This window comes from Rhipicephalus sanguineus, unplaced genomic scaffold (genome assembly GCF_013339695.2).
Source record: "Rhipicephalus sanguineus isolate Rsan-2018 unplaced genomic scaffold, BIME_Rsan_1.4 Seq989, whole genome shotgun sequence".
NCBI classification, from domain to species: domain Eukaryota; kingdom Metazoa; phylum Arthropoda; class Arachnida; order Ixodida; family Ixodidae; genus Rhipicephalus; species Rhipicephalus sanguineus.
The window spans coordinates 99961-127687 of record NW_023616435.1 but is presented as its reverse complement, the minus strand read 5'-3'; the positions used below and the strand labels follow the sequence as shown (position 1 = coordinate 127687).

At 46.2% G+C, this 27727-nt stretch overlaps 1 protein-coding gene across 1 annotated transcript in view; it reads left to right on the top strand.

Annotated features, from left to right (window-relative positions):
- LOC119378807 (protein arginine N-methyltransferase 5-like) overlaps nucleotides 1–27371 on the top strand; it is a gene marked incomplete at its 5' end in the record, with an annotated part of 54004 nt that extends 26633 nt beyond the window's left edge. Inside the window, 6 exon segments of the mRNA XM_049411824.1 lie at nucleotides 133–194; nucleotides 196–224; nucleotides 20106–20174; nucleotides 21412–21496; nucleotides 22485–22548; nucleotides 27121–27371. Of these exon segments, the coding sequence (XP_049267781.1) occupies nucleotides 133–194; nucleotides 196–224; nucleotides 20106–20174; nucleotides 21412–21496; nucleotides 22485–22548; nucleotides 27121–27273 (462 nt within the window).
- Between the last annotated feature and the right edge of the window lie 356 nt (nucleotides 27372–27727).

The following is a 27727-nucleotide window of genomic DNA, read 5'->3' as shown; positions in this document are numbered from 1 at the left end:
TCTATATTCATACTTCATATTTTCCTTTGGAATGTGAATTTGCGACTACATGATAAACATGTTGTTTTTAATGTGTACTTGCATAACTTTATTGGATAACTGCCATTTCTTTTCAATGGATTTTATTCACAGACTCCCTACGAAGTGCCTTATGTGGTGCGTCTGCATAATGTTACTGAGCTAGCGGAACATCAACTTGTTCACTTTTGTCCATCCAAACAAAGGTTTGTCTACTAATTTTCTTTTGGTGAAACTGTACCTCTTACTTTCAACTTATACTTTGAAGTACCAGTATATGTGCTATTTAGGTGTTTTCTTTCTGAACAGCAGGGACTTCAGTGTGGTTGGTAATACAGAGCCTTGCAAATGAATTATTTTGAAGGGGGTGAAATGATCAAATTGCTGTATCTTGCTCGAATGAATTAATATTACTGTGCACAATAAAATACTTACAAAATATTTTGCAGTAACATAGTAGAAAGCATGTACTTTTTGTAAAACATGATATAACTTGGTGTAGTTACTGCTTGAATGTGATCTCTGGTCAAATAAGAAATTTTTTGTGGTAAGCATAGTTTAAATTGAAGTTGAACTTTGATATAATGAAATATTGGATATATGGAAGCATACCTGCCAAGTCTCCCGGATTCCTCGGGAGACTCCCGGATTTTGAACGTTTCTCCCGGTTGTACGGGTCATAGGAAAATCTCCCGGAAATCCAGTTTTGCCCCGCGCGTCCAGTGCTTTGTCTGGCCACATGAGCAGAGCTGTCTGGCCATGTAGTAGAAAGGATTCTTCTTCTTCTTTTTTTAACGATGGTAGAAACGTTCAACTCAGTTTCATTGCGCATGAAGTAGCTGTGCACTTTGTGCCGCAGTGCTGCCAACGCAAACGTGTCATAGCGCTGCATCCGCGTCTTGCCTGTGATGCGTACATAAGTACATAAAAAAGATGCGCTCCGTTTTCGCTAGGAGAGAGCGCTCGCAAGAATTATGGCGCCAACACAAGCTCGTGATGCACGTGGCTGTTGTTTGATGTCGTGACGCGAGGTGGGACGTTTCGCGTACAGATGCGCTACACGCAATTTAAAAAATCTATCCCACAAGTTATCTCGCCTTCAAAATTTTGTGTCACTACTGCTTTAAGTGGAGAGACCAGCACTTAAAAGGGTAGCCGTTACCGTTGTCTGTCGAGATCGCGACCGTCCCCGTCTCAACGGCGCCCCTTATGGTCCCTTGCCCGACGAAATAACTGGTAAGCAAGCGACGACAGGCCACGCACGCGGAGTGATGTTATCGCATGTGCCCTTCGCGCGACGGTGACGGCCGTGTCGTTTCATCTCTGCTTCAACCGCGTTCGTCGCGAGCGCTAGCGCGCTTTTACTCGCACGTGAAACAGACGATGCGTAAGCGATGTTATCGGTTTGGACTCTGTACAGATCAGCGGCGACCGCAAAATCCCGCTGACAGTAGGCAGTTTTAGATTAGCGTACGCTAAGTTAGCATTTGCGGCCCGCTATTAACAGGAGCCCGCAAGCGGTTAGCGTACGACGCATGTGCAGTTGCGCGAAAAGCCAACGCAAAGCTTTGCGTACGCTATTCTATAACTGCCTAATGTCCATATAATTGCTATCGCAGTACCCTCCCCCCCCCCCGCCCGCGGTCGGCATACTTTATATGCCGACCGCGGTTGTTCGAAATCAAAGGTGACCTGAACCACCCCTTGTTCTTGGTGGAACAACACATACAGTGTAAAGCAGATGATGCTGTGAACATTACAGCCAAATCTTGCAGTCATGCACGGCAAGGAGAGTTCACAAGCGGAATGTGAAGTTGCCACTTTCTCAACCAGCCTCTCTTCTGACAGAGGCCCGTGCACTCTCTTCAGAGGGCCGTCATAACAGATTTTTTGTCATGCAGCAGATTGCTGCTGTTGGCTGATAGCTGACATAAACTAACAGGGGCGTTTGGATGGGATGCGCTTCTTGCCATGTTGTGCCACCACGTGCCTGGTGCTGCGTTCTATAGTGGGCTGAAATTACACATTAACAGCACTGAAATCTCACCGGGAGAGAGCGATCACGTTTCATTACGTGTGTGACATAGCTTCTTTTCCCTTTGTTATCCTTCCTTGTGTGCTTCCAGCACACTCGTCAGGACGATAATAAGAGCACTTATAGTGTGCAACAAAATTCTTGAAACTCCGCTTGTACTTAACAGCTTCGAACATTTTGTGGCAATCAATTCGTGAGGCAATAAACTCTCATACTGAGGTCAGGCAATGATTACTTGGAAAAGTGGTTCAGGACCCCTTTAAATTCATGATGGTATTGGATGCTATTATTTTTGTGCAAATTTATGAGTGAAATCTATAAAACTATCTATTGTTTGAGCCACATTTTACAATGAGTCATAAGACCATTTGTCGGTTCTAAAGCTCTGTAGACTCCCTTCTAACTCATTCAGTGGTTATAGTCTAGTAGAGTAGGGGTACTGTGCTCAGGCACCTGCACAAGTAAACCATCAATGTAGTTGCCATGCAGGGGACACTTCTATGAGCATAGTAGTGTTGGTAGTATCGTGTAGTAGGCTTATGAAAATATGCATTGGTTTCTGGTTGTTACCATGCCACATTCTTCTAATGTCTTTTGTAGAAATGGTATTGAAGTCTGTTAAAACTGTGGTGCTCTAGGATTTGTATAGTCGAACCCACTTATAACAATATTCAAGTGCCGCGAAAATTCCATTGTTATAACAGGGTTGCATGAAAAAAAGCAAAATAAGGGTATGTGAGAAAACTGTATCCAATGGGATATGCCAACACATATTGGTAATGATGACACAGAAGGATAGTAGACAAACGTGAGTATATCTTATAAAATGCGAGGTTGCCACAGCTGCCTATCAGCTTGAGAAATCCTTAAACCTCTGGCAAGATCACCAGAAGCATCTGGCTACATGCTCTTGCTGGCTTGGACGAGAAAACTCCATGTTGATTAGCCTTGCTTGTTTTACGCAAATGAGGGGCAAGCGAGCCAACTGGTACCCGGGCAGCGCTTTTGGCACAGCTTGGCCGGTCCATTCGTGTTTTGGAGGGTGGCGTGTGGCGCGGAGTAGCCCATTCATGTTTGGAGGGGTGGAAGGCCGACGGGAGAGGCGTGCAAGGCTGGCAATGCTAAGAAGGCTGCAAAACAGGTCCTACTGTATGAGGATGCGCCGGTGGGCTTGTTCTTGCTTTTTAAGTATTTTGCGTTTGATTACCTTTCGGCAAGCACGGACGCACAGCAGCCAGACAGATGAAATGACCAAGCGGGTTAATTCACCACAGCAAATGTACAAAAGTTCGCAGTGCAGCAGCTTCTCATTGTTATAACCAATAATCGTTAAAACTGATATCGTTAGAAGTTGGTTTAACTGTACTGCAGTGGCGCAAGTTTTGAAAATGAAGCAGGGTCCTGCTTCATCTTCAAAGAGAGCGTGTCAAAAAGTCGGACTTGTACATTTTACAGAAAAATGTTACTATAATTTCAATTACTTCCTGATAAACAATGAGTCCTTGTTATTGACCCAAAACAGTTTCTTATGGCAGTATGAAGCCAGAAAATGACATTTGATATTGCACTCAGCCTGCTGGTTTTTAAGGGGTGAAGCTGCTTTTTGGTGCCAAAAATTGCCAGGCATATTGATTTTTTGGTTTCGTTTTTATAACCTTACAATCTACTGACAAGCTTTTCTCAGTTTTGACACACTCAATTTTGATCATTTTTGTCTTGCTGAAAAGCTGAGTGTTTAGTGAGTGCAATAGGGTGCCATATGTTAACTCTTGAGAAGTTATAAATTGCTAGAAAGGGTGAAATAAGAAAAGTGCTTTTTCTAAGTTGTTCAAGTTAGAACTTTGAAGCTTCATAACTTGTTGCAGGAAAGCTACAACCAAAAAGTTACTCTTGTTGCACTCCTTGGTATGTGTAGAATCTAATGACCCTAATTTAGTAATGTATGCACAGCCACTTACTAAATATGTGATCAAAAGATGTTTTTGTTATAATTTGTTCTAAATTAATGGCTTACTTTTATCACTTTTTTCAACATATGAAATTAGAGCTGTGCGAATAGCAAAATTTGGGTGCGAAGCGAGTTCGAATAATAAAGATTGAGTGCGAATCAAATCGAATAATTTCGAATAATTTTCGAATATTTCTCAAACATTTTTCGAATAATTCGAAGTGAAATTACAGAAAAGTTGCAGAGAATCCCTAAGTATGTTCTTGTGAGATAGCAATATGAAAGTGTTTCTTTTCGCTAGGTTGATGAAGCGCTGTTGGGGTCATATTTCATAGTTGTCTTTCTTATCAAGAATGAGGCAATGTAGAGGCCGAATTCTATTTATGTAGATGATTTGGTGCAACCAAAGTGTTGCCGACAACACTTTACACGTGATGGGCAAAATGCTATTTCCTCAGCCTCTCCTCCTCTCTCAACTTCTGTGGAAGGCCAACTGGTGTGGCAGACAAGGGTGTGCTCCCTTCAAGTCCGGAGTTCCGAATCTGCCTCGTAGACATCGATATATACTATCTGAAATTTTGGATGCTAAAAACCTTCGGCGTCCGATATTTTGGACTTCCTGCCCATGTTTCAGGTCCAAAACAGCATTAATTGAGCCCTCACCTCTGCCACATCTTTCATCTCCATGTTGGAACCAGCGTTTTCTTGAGTTAATACATTTGCGACCGTAGCGGAGTTTGAAAGGCAGCTTTGCCGCAATACGGGGTGTGATGAGGTGAAACATATGGAAAATCTAGGGACCACTTCCAAACGGACGTTGAATGTCTCTTGGCTAAGTTCGACCGTAACAGAGTTTGAAAGGCAGTTTTGCCGCAATACGGGGTGTGATGGTGAAGCATATTGAAAATCTAGGGACCACTTCCAACCGGACTTCGTCTCTTGGCCAAGTTCGACCGTAACGGAGCTTGAAAGGCAGCTTTGCCGCAATACGAGAGTGTAATGAGGTGAAGCATTTAAAAATCTGAAGGGGTCACTTTCAATCGGACGTTGATTGCATTTGTCTTTGGGAAGTTCGAATAGTTCGAATAGTAAAATTTCAGTGCGAATCGAATCGAATAGCAAACTATTCGAAAAATATTCGAAATTTCGAATATTCGCACACTTCTAATGAAAATACTTAATTGGTGAAGCTCTCGTCATTCTACCTTAAATAATAAAACACTTTTATGTCAAGAAACAGCTCCCTTTCCTCCCTCCTTAAAAGTCAAGTGGTACCTACATCACTACCAGTGTCATGTTGTATATTTATCATGTTTCAAAACATTGTGCGCTTCCGGTTACAACAGCTCCACATTTTTAGTTTGCCTGATATGCTGCCTTGCATCCCCCCGGCTTATGCGTCAAACATGCTGTGGTGGTGCACCAGCCTTTGATTCATAGAATGTCTCCCGTGCAAGAGGTGTCCAAAGTTCATGGCAGTTCTGCTGGCGTACCGCCTGCAGCACAACCAGTGGGCCGGTTGAAGACCATGCATCGCCATCACTGGCAACACAAAAATCGGCTACAGTTGCTTATTGGATAAAATAATGCACACTATATAAGCGATGCAGTAACTATATACAGTAAAACCTCGTTAATTCAAAGTCACTGAGACTGTGAAAAATCTTCGAATTAAGCGGGTTTTGAATTAACGAGACATAAAAAAAGCGGCATGCAAAGAACTTTGATTTACTGAAAGTAATCAGAGGTGTTTGTTTGCTGTGCTTGCTAGTTTGTGGCTCCAAGGGTTATTTTCCAGCAATACCCGGTCCCAATTTTGCCACAAACGCGGGGAAACGGCGGGTCTCGCTGTGGCCAGTGCAAAAAGAAAAAAGACGAAGAAAAAAAACGGTCTCGTGGTCAGCTGAATGATGATGATGACAAACTTTATTTATGTACAGGCAAAGCTCCTGTGGATTGCCTCGTAGGGGCCTTGCTGATGGTCGGGCCCTTAGTCCAGGGCTCCGCTGGCTCTTGCCATCCACTCTGCTCTCTGAACGAGCCTGATCTGGTCGTCGAGGGCCGGGCTGGACAGCAGTGCCTCCCATTGCTCACATGAGGTGTTCATGTTGTGGTGTTCGAGGTCGTGTAGTGTGCACTCCCATGTAATGTGGTACAGGGTTGGTGTGGCCCCGCACCATGGGCATTCATCCCTGTAAGATGTGGGTGCATGCGGTGTAGTGTGTGTAGGTTTTTGTAGGTTCCGTTTGGAGTCTACGCCATGCAGTGGCCTCCTTCGTCGCAAGCTTTTGATGAGGTGGTGGATACCTTAGGCGTCGCCCTCTGTGGTAATCAGTATTGTGGCATACTGGAGGTCAACTGGCTCCGGGTCCGCTGCAGTCGACGTAGGGAGCGCTCGGTTGTGTACGAAGCCTCGAGCTGCCCGGTCACGTGCAGGTTACCCGTGATGCCAGAGTGGCCTGGTATCCATATGACGGTTGTATGTAGGAGTCGTCCTTGCCTTCCCTTGGTATTTGTGCAAGGACATGTGCCGCGCACACCCAATTCTGCCCTGCAGAAGTTCCTGCAGGCCTGCTGGAGTCTGTGAGTTGTCAGCGGCTTGTTTGGCATGCAGGCCTTCGCGGATGGCAAGTGCGATGGCCAGCTCTTCGGCTTCTGTGATCTTGCAAGGCGGACAGATGCTCCAGAGGTATGTGGCCTCGGCGTCGCATACCACTGCCCACATGCTCCTTTAGTCGTCGTCGTCCCATACATGCAGCGTCCGTGAAACGGGCTGTAATTTTGGAATCTATAGGTTTTTCTGGAAGTATTTGGGCCCTTGCTCTCCTTCTGCCGCTGTGCAGGTTGGGGTCCATGGTTGCGTGGAATTGGGGCAACGTGATAGCCCTCCCGGACAGACGGGTATCTCGCAGGTTTCCTGGCTCCGTTGTCGAGGCTTGGAATCCTAGGTTTTTAGACCTGTTGGCCCTTGCGAGTACGCTCAAGTCCTCTGTTGTGTGAGACGTGAAGTGCTTCAACAAGTCGCTGAGGGTGTTTTATGAAGCCCCATTGCCATCAATTTCTCAGTAGATGTACTGGTCGGCAGACGGAGAGTAGTCTGAATGCCATTCTCAAGAGGGTGTCGGCCCGTCTGGTCTCAGATTGTGTGGAGATTATAATAAGGTAGGCTAATGTTATGCGGCTTACCACCAGGCTTCGAACAAGTCGAAGGGTGTCTCCTTCCTTCCTCCCTCTTTTCTATAGATGTCCCCGAGATATCATGCGTGATAGCCTTGACGCTGGTTTGGAGGAAGCATAAGGGTGGGGGTGGGCTCGTTGGTTACTCTGCAGCCACATGCCCAGGATCCTGATCATGGTTTCTCTGGTTATGAGGTTTTCCATTGAGGTATACCTCAAGTTTTTGTGATGGGTCTGTGGAAGCTGCGTGGTTACGTCTGCTTCTCCATACACTAAGATTTCAGATTTCTCTGGGGAGCACTGTAGAACCACGCTGGCTGACATATTCTTAGATGATGTGAGCTGCAGTTTGCAGGCGCTCTTCCTTTTCAGCGAGTGTTATCCTTTTGCAGTGATTCCACTCCTGCGCCAACTGCGCCAAAGTGCGCCAAATTGTATTTAACTACGCGCCTCCTGATAATATCGACGAAATTTTGCGCCAACTGCGCCAAATCTCGGGTTTGTTTGGCGTCTATCACCAGCAATCGCACCGCCGGCGCGTCAGAACATGTGCAGCTCGATCTTGGGCTGCCAATAAAGTCGCAATCATGGACCAAAATTATTCCGCTGAATAAATAGCGCTCGCGCGTGCGTTCCGAGTAAGCCACGATGCCATGCACGGTGCCGACGGAGCTTCCGATCTGCAATCGGCTCGACAGCAAAACGCGCTCCTCCGCAGAGGCTCGTGACGTCTAGGCTTATAGTAGCGAAAGTCGACGGCGATTCTCGGCGGACGTCCGTCTGGTCCAGAAATGCCTGCTGATAGCTCGTTTCAAGCGTCCGCATGGCACGTATGACAAGCAATGGTTCATCAATAACTACAAGAGTGCAAGCTAAAATGTCTGTCACTTCTGTTTCCGGACATCGCGGATGAAATCTGGGATTCGCTCGCAGTATATATATGGGACAATATCGAATTTTCCTTGCTTCGCGTTTATGGAAGAGCACGCGACGGTGGAAAACGCGTTGACACTTTTCCTCAGATTACTTTCCATGGATAGTGCCCTAGAATAGGGGGAGTGTCCAAAGCGCCGCGCCGAATACATGGAATGCGAGGGCCTTTTTGCGTGACATCCGCGCCGCGGCGCTGCCATGCCGGACCCGTGGGCTTTCTCCGCGGCGGAAGCCGCGTCAAGCGTTGAGCGTCTGCTACGCGCGTGATATTTTGGCCGCTATTAGCTAAATTGCGGAAATTTGGGCAACGTTTAATACTTCGTCGCTGCACATTCCTGCAGCGACCTCATCACACAGAGAACGCGTTTGTGTGTTGTGAAACGGGGTTTTTGTATATCTCCTTGCCGCTTGTTTGTCACCGCATTGGTCCACACTTCCGCGGCTGTTTGAGGAACGCATCTTGCGCGCCACTTCATCGTGAGAAAAGGCGCTTAGCTTACTTTCGTGTGAAATGACGAACGACTTGCTGCTGGAGGAGAACATGCCTATAACGCGTTTGCACCCTTCATATCCTCTCTTTTTTTCGTGCATTCGATTTGTTTTACAGGGCTGCCTCCGTCGATCTCTGCTGTTTCAAGCCATTTCATGCGAAGCCGAATGTGTCAGTCGGCGTGGCCGCGGTACCAAAAGTAAAAATTACTCACGTAACTCGCTCCTCGTTCACTTGGTATACACGAAATTGGCACGGAGGGGCACGAATGTACAGGGTCGACCACATCTAAGCTGAACACCTCATTAGTATTCAAACTGGTAAAACTAGTACGCTTCTTATACTTCACGAGTGCGATGCCCGTTATAGAGTGTCTAACCATGGTGTCGACAACACAGTAATGATTTTTCCGAATTATGTAGTAAACAATAGCTTCATGAGGTCTTGAATACTAATGAGTGTTCAGCTTAGATGTGGTCGACCCTGTACGTATGCCCAACACGACCGATATGTCATGGCATCACTAACTTGACATGCTTGCCATTTGCGTAACGACTAACATAATGATATGGTGTATGGCGCGCAAACCCGATTTCAGCCGAAATAATTCTGACGATGTGTGGTCGATTTGTTTCCGTCAGGTTATAAAAAACGTGGTGGTCGCCAATATCGATGTCAACAGTTAGACTTACCCATACATATTGAAGAACTGACCACGTAGGTAAAATGTATGCGAAAAAATTACATCAAAAAAAAAAAAACATGGTCCCTTATGCATTCGCCTGAGATGACTCGAAAACGAAAGCCATCTTTTTCGTCAGTCGATGGATTGATCCTCCCTCGCCCCTCTCCGAAAGCTTTCTGCACATAATGTGGTTTCGGACTGCCCACAGGATCGAAGGCATTGCAAGCTTTCTGCATCTCACCTGCTTTTACACTGCCTACATCGGGGGCCGATCACGGAGGCAATGGAAAGCGACCATGTCATGTGATATGGCGTCATCATATGACGTCACAAGTTCTGTCGACGTCATCGCGTGATGATTTTGTGCATCACTCGTGTTGGCTACGCGGGACGCAGACGGTCAATTTTCGTGTTTGATGAGGCATCTAAGGCTTTAGCGTTAAAAAAAAGACAAAAGAAAGAAATGAAACGATAACGGTGCACCATCGTGTATGCCTCCCTTCATGTTACGAGCGATCGCCCGAAAACAAACGTGATTCTCAGTTCAGAGCAGCTGATTGCACGCGTCTGCGGGACAAAAGAAGCTTGCTTTACCCGTCTGGTCATCTCTTTATATTTATTCAAGAGATAAACAGACCCGCTATTTAAGTACTCGGAGCTTCAGCACGAAATTGTGGTGGACGCTATATTGAGGTCATCAGGAAAAAGGGGAAATTGCGGTCGGGTGCCCTGTTGGCGCGCACTCAACTGCCGCAGAAACATTGTATTTTATGTAACTACTCATCCACGTTTTTTCGTAACGTCTCTGAACCGGGCGAACGCTAACCTCCGAGAACCGTGAAAACATCTAAGTTGAGAATGAGTTGTTTGAAACTGTTTTCATTACGTATGGTGAAGGCTTGAAGGAATGCACGCATCTCGCGCGAACGTTTCATACTGACGTTCAGCGATCCAATGCAACATGCGATATATATATATATATATATATATATATATATATATATATATATATATATATATATATATATATATATATATATATATTCTTACCGTATTTTCGTTCAGGCAGCTTGTACAGCAAGAATGGGGGCATTTGTAACTTTGTTTCGTGATATCTGTATATTTGTAAAGCATTTTCTATATTACGCCTTTTATGCAAAAACTTGTGGAATAAGGTTAGTTTACCTGACATTGCTTTTCTTTCACATGTTTGTGCACGGTGAGATTTGTTGTACGCTACCTCGAAACAAAAATAAGCCAACAGCATTGCGGTCGTATGGCCGTCACTACTCTTTTTATCTTTTTTTTGTTTCCCTTGCGTCTTCCCGGTGTGCTCCGTACATAATAAAGAGCTTGTGGAGGCTAATGAATTGTCAAATAAAGCGGTGTGCACATGGCTAGCAAACCAGTGGTGACTATGAGTAAAAAGCTCGTGAAGTCGCTGCGCGCAAGTATTTCAGCTGACTGCGCGTGCCATTTACTTTTGTTATTACTCTTAATTCGCGCATGCGTGATGCTATTGCCCGATTACTCGTGCGAATAGGGTTTTTTTTTTCGTTCTTTGCTTATGCGTGTCCGTCTTGCGCGTTTTTACACACGCACCAACGTTCTCGAACTCTGTGACCGGAACTAGGCCACGCTGATGCCGCTTGACACGTGATTTTTTGCATTGTGTTGTTGCCCCAGCACTAACACAACGCTTAAAGATGGATAAGCTTCATTCCGCACCGCATTACTAAAGTTAAGTAGACTTCAAGTGCCCTGTGTGGAAACGCGGCGCAAGAAACTACAGCGCGTAGCAGACGCCCCTCGCTTTCCGCCCGCTTCCCGAGCGCGGAAAGCCCACGGGTCCGGCGCAGCAGCGGCGCGGCGCGGAGTTCACGGCAAAAGGCCCACGCGGGAGCCGGCGCTTTGGACCCTCCCCCTATTCTAGGTCACTCTATCCATGGATCTTCATCCAGAACAGCTTTTTCGTAATTCCTTCCGCCAGCACGTCCGAGTTTGTAATATCACTCTGCGGTAAATACCCCCTAAAAGGCCCTGCCCTTTCGAGCTCACGTGCTAGGGTTCCAATTCGAATTTTTTGCTTGCTTTTTTTAAAAATGTCCTCATTAGTAAAATATCCTGGTCGGAGCAGCCGCAAATGCGCAGCTGTCAGTAGCGGGCCCGTCGCTGACGGCCCACAGTGAAGCGGCTACGCCATGTTACACGTCCGCCCCTCGCTTTCGGGGGTCAATAGCTGACGGTTAAAAAACTCAGTTTCGCCTATGAGCGAAGCAATGAATGCGATACCAAAAAATTGTATTGTGAAACGAAGTAAGACTAGCCGCTAACTCTTTTGAATCCGATCTCGCGTAACTGAAGAAAACGCTGGTTTAAGCGAATGAGGCCCCTCCAGGAACCGAAGCGTTTTCTTGCTCTGAGTTCTCTAAACGCGAAGTAAGCGTTGAGAGCACAGCAAGTTTACGAGCCGTCTCCTGATGCCTCGAGATAGCGCGCGCGCAAGCGACTGCGCCCTTCGAACGATGCGCACCCCCCCCCCCCTTACCGCTCCCCTGGCGTCCCTTCATGCTCCTTACAAAAGACGGGCGGGGCGTTTCTTTCCCCTCTGTTTGATGAGCAATCGACGGCAGGCCCGCACGCGGAAGATGTTATCTCATGCGCTGCCCGTGCGGCGGGACAGACGGCCGGCTAGTTTAATCTTCGCTTCAGCCGCGTTCGTCGCCAGCGCTCGCGAGCTTCTACCCGCGGCTAGAATGCGCGTGGTGATGTTATTAATTTGGACTTTATACGGAAAATTACGGCAACGGCGTCGGCAAAAATCCGCCGAGAGTGTCCATATAATTGCTATCGCAAGGGTCAATGTACGGGTAGATTTTGCGCCCCCCCCCCTCTTAGGTGATTAGGGGAGGGGGCGGCCGCCCCCCCCTGCCCCCACTGTGCGCACGCCTATGCTCCTGAGATGATTTTTTTTCCTTGAGATTTGCAATGAATCGAAATATTCTAGCCTTCATAAGAGCCCCATATGCAATATGCTTCTGTATTGCCCTCCAGGATGTAAAATTCGCTGCTCCAAAGTGCTCCCAGATGCAAAATTATCTGCTCCAAAGTGCTCCAAGTTGAAAATTTTGCTGCTCCAAAGTGCTCCAAAACGGAAATTTTGCTGCTCAAAAAATTGCTCCAAATCGGAAGTCCTCGGTAGCATCACTGCTTTTGTGGTCCAGAGTGTCATGTCGTCTGCATAGAAGGCGTGTCGGAGCCCTTCTACCTCCTGCAGTTTTCTGGCAAGGCCGACCATGGCTACGTTGAGAGCGTGGGTGTATTACTGCTCCTTGCGGCGTGCCCTTTTGGGAGGTTGGTATGCATGAGTCTTGGAGCTCTCCGATCTTCAATACGCTGTGCGTTGGCTTAAGAAGCTCTGAATGTAACTTGTATGTTCTTTCACCACAGTTGGTGTTTGCGAGCCCCTCCAGTATCCTTGGTTGGCTGATGTTGTCGAAAGCCCCTTTAATGTCGATGGCTAAGAGGACGTGTTCACCGTTGCGGGGAACGTTGCTGAGACCTCTTCCTTATTGTAGTAGTACGTCCTGGCACGACAGCCTAGCCGGAAACCGAACATGTGTCGGGCAGGTGCTTATTATCTTCCAAGTGCTTCTGCAGTCTTGTGTTTATGATTCTTTCGTACACCTTGGCCGAGGAGATGCAGCGAAATGTTCTGAGGTTTTCGATTGCCAACTTCTTGCCGGTGTTTGGGGATCATCATTATTCTTGCGTGTTTCCACGCGCTGCACCGTGCCTTGTTCCCAGTGTTGGTTGAGAAGGCTGTGAGTGCAGACATGGACTTCTCGCTGAGATTTCTTATCATGGCGTTTGTGAGCGGTCTGTGCCCGCCGCCGTGTTACTGGGTAGTAGCTGCGATAGCTGCTCTCATTTCATTTTCAGTTATAGCATCACCATTGTTGGTTCGGTTGTCCACGTATGATGTTTGCTGGCTCGAGGAGCATGATCTCCATAGCATTTGGCCTTGATGGGTCGACGAGTCTTGTTGGCTGCCTGGGTAGGTGTTGTAAGCGCTCCGGGCCTTGTGTCCCTCTCCTTTGGTCTTGGTGGGGTCAAGGATGGCTTTGAGGTGTCCATGTCTTGGCTGTACCAGGTGCCGTCCAGGGAGTCACAGATTTAACCAGTTCGCCGACGCGAGTTGCATGGCGTATTCTTCCGCTTCCGCTGTTATTTTCGCTATGCGTGTCCTCATTCCTATTGTTCTTCTGCTTTTTTCCAGCGGCAGATAAGCCCTTGTCTGGCGTCCCAGATGTAGTAAATGGGAATCCACCTCCGGGATTTCTGTTGTTCTGACTATTCTTTGTGTGGTGTTCTTTTGTCGACAAAGTTTGTTGCACCATCTTCCAAGTTTGTGATTGTCCTTCATCCTGTTTCTTGGGCTTCCTCATTTTTTGCCAGTCAGTTAATTGAATTTGGCTGTGCCAATATCCCTGCGTAGGCGTCCAGTCTGTAGTGTATGTTTCAGTATGTATGATCACTTCCCAAGTTTTCGAGTGGTGTGCCATTCGGCTCGTGTGGTTTGTGTGATGAAAGTGAGGTCGGGTGTTGTGTCACGTGTTACACTGTTTCCCTCCCTTGTCGTGTGCTTGGGTCTGTGATGAGCATGAGTTGCACAATTCCATCGTTGTCTCTAGCTGGAGGCCTTTCCATCACGCCTCTGTATCCCCATAGCATGTTCTGCGCGTTGAAGGTCGCCCATATGACTAGTGGGTTTTCTTTGGCGAGGCAAAGGGTGTCTCGGAAGATTTGGCAATGGTAGCCCGCCTTTGACGTGGGGGCTATAGATGTTTAAAATGAAAGCACTTTGTTTCTTCTTGCCTTTGTAGACGATTCGAGGAGTACATGCAGTACGTCTATGTTGTTCGTCCAGTTTATGTTGTATAGTTGTGATGTTTTTATCCACGAGCGTGGCTTACCTTCCACTTGTCATCTTGACCTCGAGTGATATGCTTCATATCCCTGAAGTGTTGGTCGGGTACCGATCTCTTGTAGGCGACGACCCCTGGTGGCCTTGAAGATTGAGCGATCAGTTGTGTCAGCAGCCCTTTTTTCCATCGTACCCGCGGCAGTTCCATTGCCAAGTTCAAGTTTTCTTTGGCTTGCTTGCGTGGTCTAGGCATGTTTAGACGTGGTTGCTTTTGTTTGAGTCTGGGGTATGTGGTTTATCCTGTCGTAGAGGTTATCTTGTGGAGGTTTCTGTCGTAGTCTATTGCGTAGTTCCGTGTGGTGAATCTTGTCTTTGGCCGTGCTGTCTTTAGGTGCTTCTGTTTCTGCAACTGCTGCCTGTGCGCCGTTAAGTGCAGCGTCGTTGTCAGCTGTCCCAGCTGATGCGAATGTCGTCCATGAAGGCTTGCATCTGGGCGGATGGCCTCGAATTGGTGCTGCAGGTCAGTGATGGCTTGTGTGGCACTGTTTCCTGTGGTTTCTGTGTTAGAGTTGTGTCACTAGTTCTTTGAGGTGTCGTTTTCTTGTGTGAGTGTTTGTACCTGTGTTTTATGCTCGCGAGTTCCTGTTCGAATTTTGCGGATGGTGGAGGCTGTTGGTTTTGGTGCGAGTGGGAAGCTGCTGCTGTCGTCCGCTTACCCTGTCTTTGTTGCGGCGGTGCCGTGGTGGAGGCTCCCTATTCTTGTTGTGCTGCGAGAACCCATTGTCATCGGGTCTGCGGTGGCTGCTGCCTGCCTCTGGTGCTGGGGCATCGACCTCGATCGTCGTTTGGGTGACTGGGATTGAGGCCTGGGTTGGAGGCGTGAGCGGGACTTAGATCTCGAACTGGAAGCTGGCGGGACCTGTGGGCACTTGGCGGCTCGGTGATGGCACGTGCGGAGATCGGTGGCACTTGGCGGCTCGGTGGTGCAGGTTTTGGCCAGGTCTGAATGCGCTTAGTTTATTTCACACTCTTTTGTGCGGCTGTGATATGGGGCCCTCCACACGGGCGCACTTCGGAACGCAGGTGTGACCGGCTTCTGGGTTTGGAAGGTTGCAAACGTCGCATGCTCGAGCCGTTGGGTTGGGGCATACGTCTGGTCGGTGTCCGGGGGTTCGGCAGATGGGGCAGAACTGCCTTGTGGCTGGTTAGCATCGGCAGGGCATCTCCCCTCCATAGAAGTAGACCAATTGAGGCAGTTGGGGCCCTCAAGTGGAGCAGTGCCGTCTGCGATTGTCCCGAGCATGCGGGCTCGCACGATGCGAACTCCATGTGTGCGTACCCGAAGATTTGCTAAAGCTCTTCGCTGGTGCCCGCGTCGATGCCGTGCACGACACCTTTACACAGTCCTTGGGTGTTGACAGATAACCTTCACAGGGTATGGCCGTTCCTGGAAGGTGAGGCTCGTAATTTTCACGAGTGTGTAGCCGCCGTACTTCGTGAGGTGCTCACGATAATGATGTTCGACCCGCGTCTCAGGCGTGAAGTCTTCCCCATTGCATGTTGACGCCCGTCCAGTGGCTTGGATGATCGCCTTGGCCACCGATAGAACGCAGTTCTTGAACGATCAGCCCTGGTCTCGGCGAATTATGACCTTCAGATCAGCGCGCGGGAGCGGTGGCGCGCTTGGCGGGGCCTACTCCGTGCGTCTGCGTTGTCGGGAACTTCGGCGTGCTCGCACGGCTCACCGGTGTCTGGCTCCGGGTTAGGGCTAGCGCTTCCGGCGTGGTTTTCGATGTAGAATGCGCTCGCCCGGTTTCCTGTTCGCCAGATTTTTTGTTTTCGCAGGCGGCGTCGCCGATGAAGGGAGACGACCGTTTGCCATTGATATTCTTGATGCATGACCTGTTCCGGGAGTACGAGAGACGGCTCCGGCGAGGCCTCGTCCATTGGGGCATCGTCTTGTGTCTTGGGCGCATCTTCCATTTTTCTGTGGTGTTTGGTAGAAGGGCGACTTGTCCGGTTTCGGGTGATCGCAGCGACCAGGTTGGGTTGCCTCCGCGCTCACGAACGACGCTCAGCCGCCTGTGGTCTCCGGCGCCCCGGCGTTTGGTGTAGGCCTAACCTTCCCGTCGGCAGCGCCCAGCGGGTTGGGGCTCTCGTTTGCTCGTAAAACTTCGACTCGCCAAAAATTTTGGTTCGAATGAGTCGCCTGAACGTTTCGATGGCGCTCCACTCATCTCAGTGGCCTCCGGGAATTTCAACTGCTTGGAAGTTCAATAGTTCGCGGAGACGACCGACGAAACAGCAGCCCTGCGGAACATAAGACACTTTCCCTGCACCACAGTGGTGACTTGCGGCAGCATGTTGCCTGCTTCTCGCATTGTCATGCGTCATGATGCGACCATTCGCCCATTCTTTCTGGTAAATAAAGAATTTATTAATGGCCTGTGTGACGGAATTCATGATATGTTCTGGCTGGAAACATGATCATTGAGTTTTCGACATGAGTTTTCAAAGTAGGCGTTGCAGGCAAGAACTCTGCCAGCAGTGCAAGTCCGCAAAGTGCCGGAGCAACCGCCAGTCAGAGGTTCACATGCATTACGAATTCTGTCAGACCGTCCTTTATTAATTCCTTTGTTTTCCCGGAAAGAAGGGTAAATCTGATCGCACGTTGAGAGAAGCATGCGTCATGCTGCCCACGTGTCACCGCTGTGTTGCAGTGAAGCGCGTCTTTTCCACAGGTGCACATTTCAGCTGACCACGAGCCGCTTTTTTTTTTTCTTTTTCTTCTTTATGCTGGCAGCAGCGATGGGTGCTTCACTTGTCACTCATTATATCGCTGCACTGCATTGCCTTGTGGCTCCTAGGGCCGTTGTTTCTGCAGATTTGCGGCGAAACGGGGTCAGGATTTGGCACATAGCACCCAAAGTTTTCATATTAACTGGGCTGGTGCTGACTGCCCGCTTCAAATTATCCACACATTTACCTTGCGAAATACGGGACCACAAAATCATTCGAATTAAGCGGAATTTCGAAATACCGAGTTTGAATTAATGCGGTTTTACTGTCTTTTGTGAAAGCAATTATAACTGTCAAATGTCTATCCCCAACATAACTTTGTTCATGTTGTTCAGTTACAGTTGTGTACGGCTACTGCAGGCACAGTGATCTGCCTTGGCTTGCGTGCATTCAAGTTGACGGCGCTGCATGCATCATGTATTTCCTGTGTGTTAAATTATTGCAAGGGGAAGAAAGTGGCAACAACAGTGTCTTTATAGTGGATAGCAAAACGTGCGTCGTCTGCTATGGTACTTCCGTTTTGAGCCTATCTCTTCGTTGCTTCAAGGTGCCTGCTGTTTGGTGTAATCGGGGAGGAAACACGCAAATCTGCGGTGCGTTTGTTACCGGTTGTCCAGTGATTGTGTTCTTAGAATCTTTTGCGAATGGATAACGCATACACTCAAATCTTGATATAACGAATACGATATAACGAATTATTGGTTATAACGAAGTAAATGAAGCTGAGTCTTATCATAGCTACAGTGTTTACAATAAACATTTATAAGAATTTTCAGATATAACGAAGTTATTTTCATGGAAGATGTGACATTGTTATAATGAGGTTTGAGTGTATTTCGCATTTTAGAGAAAGAAGCAAAAAGTAGGGGCAAACATGGGGAACGGTGAGCAGTGGGTCTCAAGCGCAGCATGCGAGTATAGATATGGTTATGCTTTAAACACGCAGTAATGTTTTGCAGAATCAGCTTCGTTGAGTGCATTCGAGCTCAAACGGTGGCTGCCTCAGATCACTCATGCATATGAGCACATGGTGCCAAATGTCAACATACAAATGCTCCCAAATCACTTAGACTTCTGACAAGAGTACGCGTACTCTTTCTGCCCAATCAAGTACGCCGATACATTACAGTACTTGCATTGATATACTGCATTGCCTACTTTCTGCGAAATTTATGAAAACTGCTGAGTGCGTAAAAGGACAACGTACGGAACAAAAAGCTCAGTTACTGGTATCGTAGTACGTAAAACGATTGGAGTTGGTTTTGAAGCAACGAGTTGCATGACATGGCGTCTAGTATTTCAGAAACTGGCAAGTGTGAAGTGTCCATAGCTTTAGTGGAGCTTGAAAGGCAAAGTGTACGTTGAGTGGGAAGAATTTCGCATGCATTGATCGAAACACAATGTTCGAGTGCGCAGGGGAACGACATCTCATTCAGAGGCGTAAAGAAAAGCGACAAACTGCCAGAGTTGTTTACGCTTAGAGTAAAAGCGTTTTACTATGGCCATTCACTATATCGAACCTGAGATGGTATCTTTGCAACACAAAAGTAACAAATAATTTTACGAGTTAGCAACAGTAAAACAGATTGGGCGGATATTTCATCACACAATATGTGCAACAGATCTTGATATGCCAGAAAACATGCGCAGAAACGCCCCTTTGCAGCAAAACAACATGCATGTGTCCAGAAATGCATGCCACGATGAAGACATGACTGCTCGCACTTTATAACTATTCCGTAGTGATTGCGCTTGTGCAGCTGATATGAATAACGTCCACTCCTAAGTATTATGTTGTAATTTGTGAGAAAAGGGGACCGAGACTGCTAGATGGAACGCACAGAAAGCGACGGCACTAGCAACAGCGCCCGTTCGGCACGGCGTCTCGAACTGGAAGCCGATGCAGACTGGCGCCATAACCCACAATCCTTCGCGAGAGCCACGTTTTTTGCTATCCACCTATTGTCAGCGTCTGCAGTTAATTTCCAAATAGTACCGTCACACAGGCTTTGGAATGGAGTGAAAGAAGCTGTTGAGAATATTGATAGCGGTGATCGGTGTTAGCGAGATTGATGGAGACACCATAGCCGGGTCACAGTGACTATACCTCTGTTGTAGACTGCTATGTTGCTGTGTGGTTCCTGTAAAAAATTCGTCCCGGACTCCATCCTCTGTCAGGCAGGAAAATCTTGCCAATTTTTAGCAAGACCACCGTGCTCGGGAACAGCATGTGGCATGTTCAGTGCCGTTGATGTACAGTAGTGTTATGTTTTTCTTCCAAATTGCACCACCAAGCATCAGTATATTTGAAAACGATTGTACTTGAAACGCAAGTGATGCGGCATTGCAAGTGCGAACCAAAACATGCAACATGTGTGCACAAGCAACAATTGAGAAAGTGCGAGCGTACGACCAATGCATGGAGATACAGAGCTCACTAGCAGGCTAACGGTAGTCGTAGGTTCTGGAAAGGCCCAGAGAGGAGCAGGATCGTTTTCTTATTTTGTGGTGCATCCGCAGTGTGTGGTGCTGCCGTGCTAGGCATAATTGGTTGCGACAGCATTCTGAACTCGAGGCATGTATTTACTTGAAGTAGCATTAAAAAAAAAAGTCTGGTGTTTAGGGCCTTTTATGCAGTTGGGTGTGTGAACCTGTAGTTAGTGGAAAACAATGCAAATCAGAGTGGCTGAGGATTGTGTTCAATCATACATCGCTTTCAATCAGTGGTAATTGCACCTTTTCTTGTGTTTTTCATTTTCAGAACTAAAACTAGTGAAGTTTTAATGATGCCTTCAGCCATTTTTCAAATGCTAAATTTTTTATGGTGACTGCTCTATATCTACGCTGCCAGAAACTAGGAATTTTATGTTACTCAAAGATTCGTTACCGTTTACTTTTAATTTATTTCTGGTAGCACTTAGTTCTTTATTCCATTTTGTATATACTTCTGGTTCACAGATTATAATTTTATACTGTGCATCTTGCTAAATGTGCTAAGCTTAGTGGTTGCTTATATTCAGATATAAAAAAAAAAAGAAACTTGGCTATATTGAAAATTTCTGACTAGCTTAATCTTTCTTGTTTACTTTCCAGACAAAACAATTGACAACAGCCGGTACAAGTTTCTGCGCTTTAAAATCAAGAATACCAGTATCTTGCATGGTTGCAGGATATTTTGATACAGTGCGTACAAAGATGTCACCCTGAGTAAGCTATTTCTCATCTTTTCTGTTCTTCTGATGTAATGCTATGAAATTGCTTGTAGTGGAGCAAGACACTATCTTGGCCAGAGAATTAACGTGGCAAATATCAGGAAATTTTATTAGAGCTGATTTAGTGAACACAGAAAAAATGCTTTGAAATTTGTTACATCAAGCTGACACTAGGGTGGTGGGGTTGGTGCTAAATTTAAAAAAAATTAAGTTTGACCTTCATTTTCTTTCTAATAATGAAGCCATGATTGCGGAATGAAACTGCAGTAGTGTTCTCAAAGAATATTTTTATCAGCCTGTACTGATGTAGTGTTTCACTTTAGTATTGTCCATTTAAACGTGGTGTGTAAGAATAATTTTGTGGATTAGTTGAGAACACTCATCGCAGAGTGTATTGTTTTTCATGTCTGTGCCTTAAAATATGCCTTTGTTCAACTGTAATAGGGTAGCGAGTTGGCAGAGTTGGAAAATACTCATGACGGCCAGCGCAAACAGAACACAGACGAGAAAAGGAACGACGACACGGGTGCTGTTAAAACCGAATGTTGATCGGAAAAAACACCAAAGACTCCACCAAATACGGGTAAGAAGATTAACAACAAAACCGTATCCCCCCCCCCTTCCCCCAAGATAAACAACCACAGCAATATCATGCGCGAAGATCAGAACTGCGCACGTTCCAGGAAAGCCACTTCGTCATCAATCAGAGCAATAGAAGGGCAGCTCATGCACGTGTCCTTCTTTTTTATCATTTCGAACGCTGTACACCGTACCCTTGTCACGTAGTAACTCCTACTTAGGACACACGGGGAGGTGTCTCAACGTTCATTTGAGAGAGCATGCTAGCTCTTTGAAGGGTGCGCCGCCTTCACACCTTGCCCTTCATTGCCGACAGTGCGGCCGCGCACCTAAGCTGAGTAAGACAGTTGTGGTGACTGGCACATGAGCCAGCGTACTTGGGAAATTGCGGAGCCATTCGAAATGATAAAAAAGGACACATGCGTGAGTGCCCTTTTGTTGTCTGATTGATGAGAAAGTGGCTTTTCTGGAACGTGCGCAGTTCTGATCTACGCATGATATTATTACTGGTTATTACTGGTTATCTTTGGGGGGGCTGTACGGTTTTGTTGTTTAATCTTTGTTACCCATATACTATATAATTTGGTGTTTTTCCAATAAACATTCAGTTGTTAGACAGCGCCTGTGTCATCGTTTCTTTTTCGTCCGTGTCCAATCTGCACTGGCCCTCATGACTTTGTCAACTACATTGAGGTACAGTTTCTTTAAACCCTTGTAGGACAATGGTACAAATGTGTACCGCTTTTTCACTGCGTGTCAAACACTCACTATAAAAAACGGCCAAATTGGTGCCACTCTATGGTTGTACAATCTACCGAGGTATTGAAGAAGGCTGTTATGAGTTTTACTTTGCTACAACATGTGGCGCGGTCAGCAAAGCAGATTTTGCGCGTGCGTTGATTACTGCTCGCTATTTGCTGCAGTGGCCTAAATAAGCCCTTTGAAACATTGCTTCAACATGCCTGTGAGAAAAAGTGTCCCATTTTACCCGTTTACTAAACAGAGCCTAGTGACTCACTTGCAACACAGAATGAGATTTTTGCTGCGTTTATTATTGAGTTTTCCTCAGCGAACCATTGTCGGGCTTGATTTTGGTGGTGGTGTTAGCCATAAATAGGACTGCTGTCGCACTGGTACAGTTGCACATGCAGTATTTTCATTTTTATTGTAGCGCAGTTTTTATTGCCAAAATCGGCGTCAGTCGCAGTCCGCTTAAGTGCAGCTAATTACTGCAGTCGCAAAGTTGCGTTGGCTGATGTACCTGTCACAGGTCAACTTCGCATGTGCTAGCCATAATTGCAAACAGCTATCTGTGCAGCAAATACCAAGTTCCAGTGTGCATTGAATGCTTGAAACAATTCTAAAAGTAAACAGCCCCCTTAAATTTGTAAATAATGTTCCTCTTCAAAAATATTTTCATTTGATACCACCTGAGGACCGCGGTACACCTATGTACACTTTTCAAGCCCTGCTACAAAGACAGTGGTACACATATGTACCACTTTTTTCTCAATCTATTCTCCTGAATTTCTTGAAAATAGTGTCTTAACATTTTCTTAAGTCATTCTAAATGTTCTGCTGATTTTAAGAAAAAAAAATTTGTGTTTGAAGGTTGTGCCTCACACAGGGTTAACCGATATTGCATGTGAACTAATTCTTTTCCCCACTCTTGCTGCTGCAGGCATCTGTCCAAACTCTCATTCCCCTGGCATGTTCAGCTGGTTTCCCATATTTTCCCCATCAAGGTAAGACCTATTTTCTCATTAAAATGTCGGTGACACAATTGTGGTTTACTTGAGTTTCGGGCTGTAGAATTTCGGTAATGTAGCAGTCTATGCCTAAAGGCAACATTCTATTTTCGGTGCAACTTGAATGCTCTGCCAAGATGTATGATTAATTTCTGAGCTCGCGAATGTAGAGATTCATAGGAGCAAGCCAGTGCAATCCAGTTGTGAAGTTGACGTGACGTGTAAAATTGTGGTCTTCCATGATTCTTAAAGGAATGTAAGCAAGATGGGTGAAGGAATTGGTGCAAACATTCACACATATCGTAGTGTACACTCTGTGACATTAGAAGAAAAGGGTCTAGAAAGCCACTAACACCTGAAACAAAAGCAGTCAGCATGAATAGAAATTAATGTTCTATGTTGATCTTAACCATTCGTGAGGCATGAAGCATTTACTCATGGTTTACTTGATCTTTTTCTAAAAAATGTAATAGTTCTTATACACTGCTATGTTATCTGGCAAACAAGCACGTGAAAACTTGTCACACAGTTAACTTGAGGCCATGAGCAAAGGTGGAACGTGTGCCCCTCTGCAAAACTTGGGCCTCACCCTTTCAAGCAATAAACTTCTGATAACTGCTTATAAAAGGGCTGAAATCAAGCAGTGGTAAAAGGCACATGGCCGGCTCTTACTCCATTCTAGTAGTGCCAAAATAAGATGTTAATTCCTCTCTTGTTCGAAGTATCCACACAATGTTCCTTTCTGGCAGGTATATACAGGATGTTTTTTTTTTTTTCGATAATACAGATTTTTCATAAAATTGCTGTGGCAGTCTGGCACCTGTCATCTTTGCACGCAAACTCTACATCGAAGCAGAAATACTTTGCTGTATCTAACATTGCATTGAAGTGATTAAATAACAAAAACCTGTTAATTAACTTATTATTTATTAACGCTAGGCTTTTTATGTGGAAAGCTGTAGGAATTGACAATTTGACACACCCATTTTTAGAAATCCCCCAAAACACGCGTAATTTGAGATATTCATCAAAATTGAAGGCCCCAATGCAGGATATCGAAATGAAGTGCGCTGGGGGTGCAGGAAATCTCGCCGCTGTGTTACATCAGGCCGGAACTTCATGTGACGAACTTTGAAGAAAGGCACATCGCAGCAAAATCTGGTCAGGAAAAACAGCAAGTTGTCTGAAATATACATCTGGGAAAAAATGCTGAAAAGCATTTTTTTCACCAATGCAGGTTCAGTGCCAGTTGGCATAACCAGTGATGCTACCGAGGACTTCTGATTTGGAGCAATTTTTGGAGCAGCAAAATTTCCGTTTTGGAGCACTTTGGAGCAGCAAAATTTTCATCTTGGAGCACTTTGGAGCAGATAATTTTGCATCTGGGAGCACTTTGGAGCAGCGAATTTTACATCCTGGAGTGCAATACAGAAGCTATTACATTAACATTCAAGCACCTGAGTATTATTATGGGGCTCTTATTGAAGGATAGAATATTTCGATTCATTGCAAATCTCATGGAAAAAATCATCTCAGGAGCATAGGCGTGCGCACAGGGGGGGCGCCCCCCCATAATCACCTAAGAGGGGGGGGGGGCGCAAAATCTGCCCCGTACATTGACCCTTGCAATAGCGATTATATGGACACTCTCGGCGGATTTTTGCCGTCGCCGTTGCCGTAATTTTCTGTATAAAGTCCAAATTAATAAGATCCACCACGCATTCTAGCCGCAGGTAAAAGCTCGCGAGTGCTGGCGACGAACGCGGCTGAAGCGGAGATTAAACTAGCCGGCCGTCTGTCTCCGCCGCACGGACAGCGCATGAGATAACATCTTCCCGCGTGCGGGCCTGCTCATCAAACAGAGAGGAAACGCCCCGCCCGTCTTTCGTAAGGAGCATGAAGGGACGCCAGGGGAGCGGAAGGGGGGGGGGGGGGCGCATCTTTCGAAGGGCGCAGTCGCTTGCGCGCGCGCTATCTCAAGGCATCAGGAGACGACTCGTAAACTTGCTGTGCTCTCAACGCTTACTTCGCGTTTAGAGAACTCAGAGCAAGAAAACGCTTCGGTTCCTGGAGGGGCCATATTCTCTTAAACCAGCGTTTTGTTGAGTTACGCGAGATCGGATCGAAAAGAGTTAGCTGCTAGTCTTACTTCGTTTCACAATACAATTTTTGGTATCGCATTCATTGCTTCGCTCTTAAGCGAAACTGAGTTTTTTTAACCGTTAGCTACTGACCCCGAAAACGAGGGGCGGACGTGTAACATGGCGTAGCCGCTTCACTGTGGGCCGTCAGCGACGGGCCCGCTACTGACAGCTGCGCATTTTCGGCTGCTCCGACCAGGAGATATGATTGTACTAATGAGATGACATTTTTAAAAAAGCAAGCAAAAAATTCGAATTGGAACCCTAGCACGTGAGCTCGAAAGGGCAGGGCCTTTTAGGGGGTATTTACCGCAAAGTGATTACAAACTCGGACGTGCTGGTGGAAGGAATTACGAAAAAGCTGTTCTGGATGAAGATCCATGGATAAAGTATATCTGAGGAAAAGTGTCAACGCGTTTCCACCGTTCGCGTGCTCTCCATAAACGCGAAGCAAGGAAATTCGATATTGTCCCATATATCTACTGCGAGCGATCCCAGATTTCATTCCGCGATGTCCGGAAACAGAAGTGACAGACATTTTAGCGGCACTCATGTAGTTATTACTGAACATTGCTTTCCTTACGTGCCGTGCGACGCTTGAAACGAGCTATCAGCAGCATTTCTGGAACAGACGACGTCCGCCGATGAATCGCCGTCGCACTTTCTCGCTACCGATAGGCCTAGACGTCACGAGCCTCTGCGGATAGCGCGTTTTGCTGTCGAGCCGACTTGCAGAACAGAAGCTGCGTCGGCACATGCATGGCATCGTGGCTTACTCGGAACGCACGCGCGAGCGCTATTTATTCAGCGGAATAATTCTTGGTCCATGATGGCGACTTTATTGGCAGCCCCAAGATCGAGCTGCACATGTTCTGACGCGCCGGCGGTGCGATTTCCGGTGATAGACGCCCCCAAACCCGAGACTTTGGCGCAGTTTGGCGCAAATTACGTCGATATTATCAGGATGGCGCAGTAAATACAACTTGGCGCACTTTGGCGCAGTTGGCGCAGGAGTGGAATCACTGCATAACTATTGCAAAATTTATTAAAAATGCTTAATTGTGCAAATTACAACATCACATGCTGTGCATTGCATTGGAAAATATCATGCTGAAAAATTTTTCACCTGCTGCATCATTCCCAATTACTTTTTGAGTTTTAAATTTGTGGCACAAAAGGTGGCACCTCTGGCTATGGTTGCCAGTGTTAAAATGTTATTACATACGGTTCTTGCAAACATTTCATAATCTCATGCATTGTGACAGAATGGCCAGCAAGGCGTAGCAGCATCTTTTCCAGCAGCAGCTGGCCATGGCTGCCAACATGCACTGCTAGATCTTGAAGGGAAAAAAAAAATCCCGAATAAAATGTAGCCTATTCCATGTAAAAAGAACCCTACAACGACTATACTTTGACTATAAGGTCAAATTTCAACATACAATTCACTCTCATTAAGTGGAGCATGAAGGGACCAGGACAATGTGTTCCATTTAACACGAGTTCCATTTACTGTGAGATGAACAGGGCTTCAGTATCAAGTATAAAACCAATCATATCAGAATCAGTTTTCCATTTAAGCAGCAGTTCTGTTTAAAGGGGCCCTGCAACACTTTTTCAGCATAGTCAGAAAACGCTGCCGATCGGTGGTCGAAGCTCCCGAGAACACGCAAGCCAAACATTATAGTGCAGCATGCGGCCTGGGATTTACAATAAATTTTCAAAGTCAGCTAAAAATCGCGTCCTCTTCTCTCTACAAATGATGCTATTGACTCAGAATCACTGCATCACTAACACATGTTCCACGCCATTGGCTGATTTGAACATGGCGCGCTCGGTAATTACTGCGGCCGCGCAGGAGGCTGTCACTTGCCACGGGCACACGCGATCGTACTGAAAGCATCGCGGCGCTTGAAAAAAAAAGAAAGAAGAAGTGCTCAAGGTCACTAGGCGCGCGTGACGTACCTTCTTCCCCCGTGCCACCCCTTACTGCTTAGTTTCCAGCGCTTTTGTCGGGACGAGTGAAAGCAATTCCAGCATGCAACAAATCTTTGTAACTCCGCTTGTACTAGACTGATTCTAAAAATTTTTGCAGTGGTCAATTTGTGAGGAAATAAGCTCCTTTAGTGAAGCCATTCCATGGCTACTTAGAAAAGTGTTGCGGGCCCCTTTAAGAGATTTCCGTTTACTTAGAGTCCACTGTAAAGTAAATGGCCCATTTTACTGACTTGGGTATGTCAAGCTTTTACTGTGTAGCCATTTGTGAAAGAAAACAAACATCAGCACAGCAATTATTTCAATAAAAATAAAAAGCTGAAATAGAGGGCCAGTGAACAAGGCAAGTGCACAGCTTGATTTCATTGGACACATTTGAAAACCTTTGTGCAGGTTATTGATGACATCCATAATGATGGTGTCTTTCTTTTAACAGGAACCCGTCCGTCTGCACAAGGGTGCTACAGTAGAGGTGCACTTCTGGCGTTGTGTGACTCCACGCAAAGTGTGGTATGAGTGGCTGGTGTCAGAGCCTGAAGTTGGAACTCTCCACAATCCATGTGGTCGCTCATACACCATAGGACTTTGACTAAGCAGGCCCTGGTATGCAATGTAAATGTGAAATGCACAGGCTCATTTTGTGTTTGTACACTGTTAAGCAACAGTAAAATGAAATTTGAAATGAAATAAAAATTGTAGTGTGTTGTAAATATTTTTGTTGCTTTTAAAACATTTGTGGTACAAGTGGACGCGTTTGGAAAAGCTTTTTTTGATACTGCAACCAAAGCCCCGTTACTACTTGCATGGCTTCTCATCATGGCCTGTGAATTTTGGCTGTTCCATTTACAACATCACCATTCCTGCTGCAATTCATTCAGTAGCATATACAGTAGAACCCCGCTGATACGTTTTTGAAGGGACCGTAGGAAATAAACGTAAGAGACGGGAAACGTAAGAGCCGAAAAACAGGAAAAACGGCAAAATATTTAGTGGTACAGAATTTTATTTCAATTCTTACGAGCAGCACGAAAATTGGCACGCTC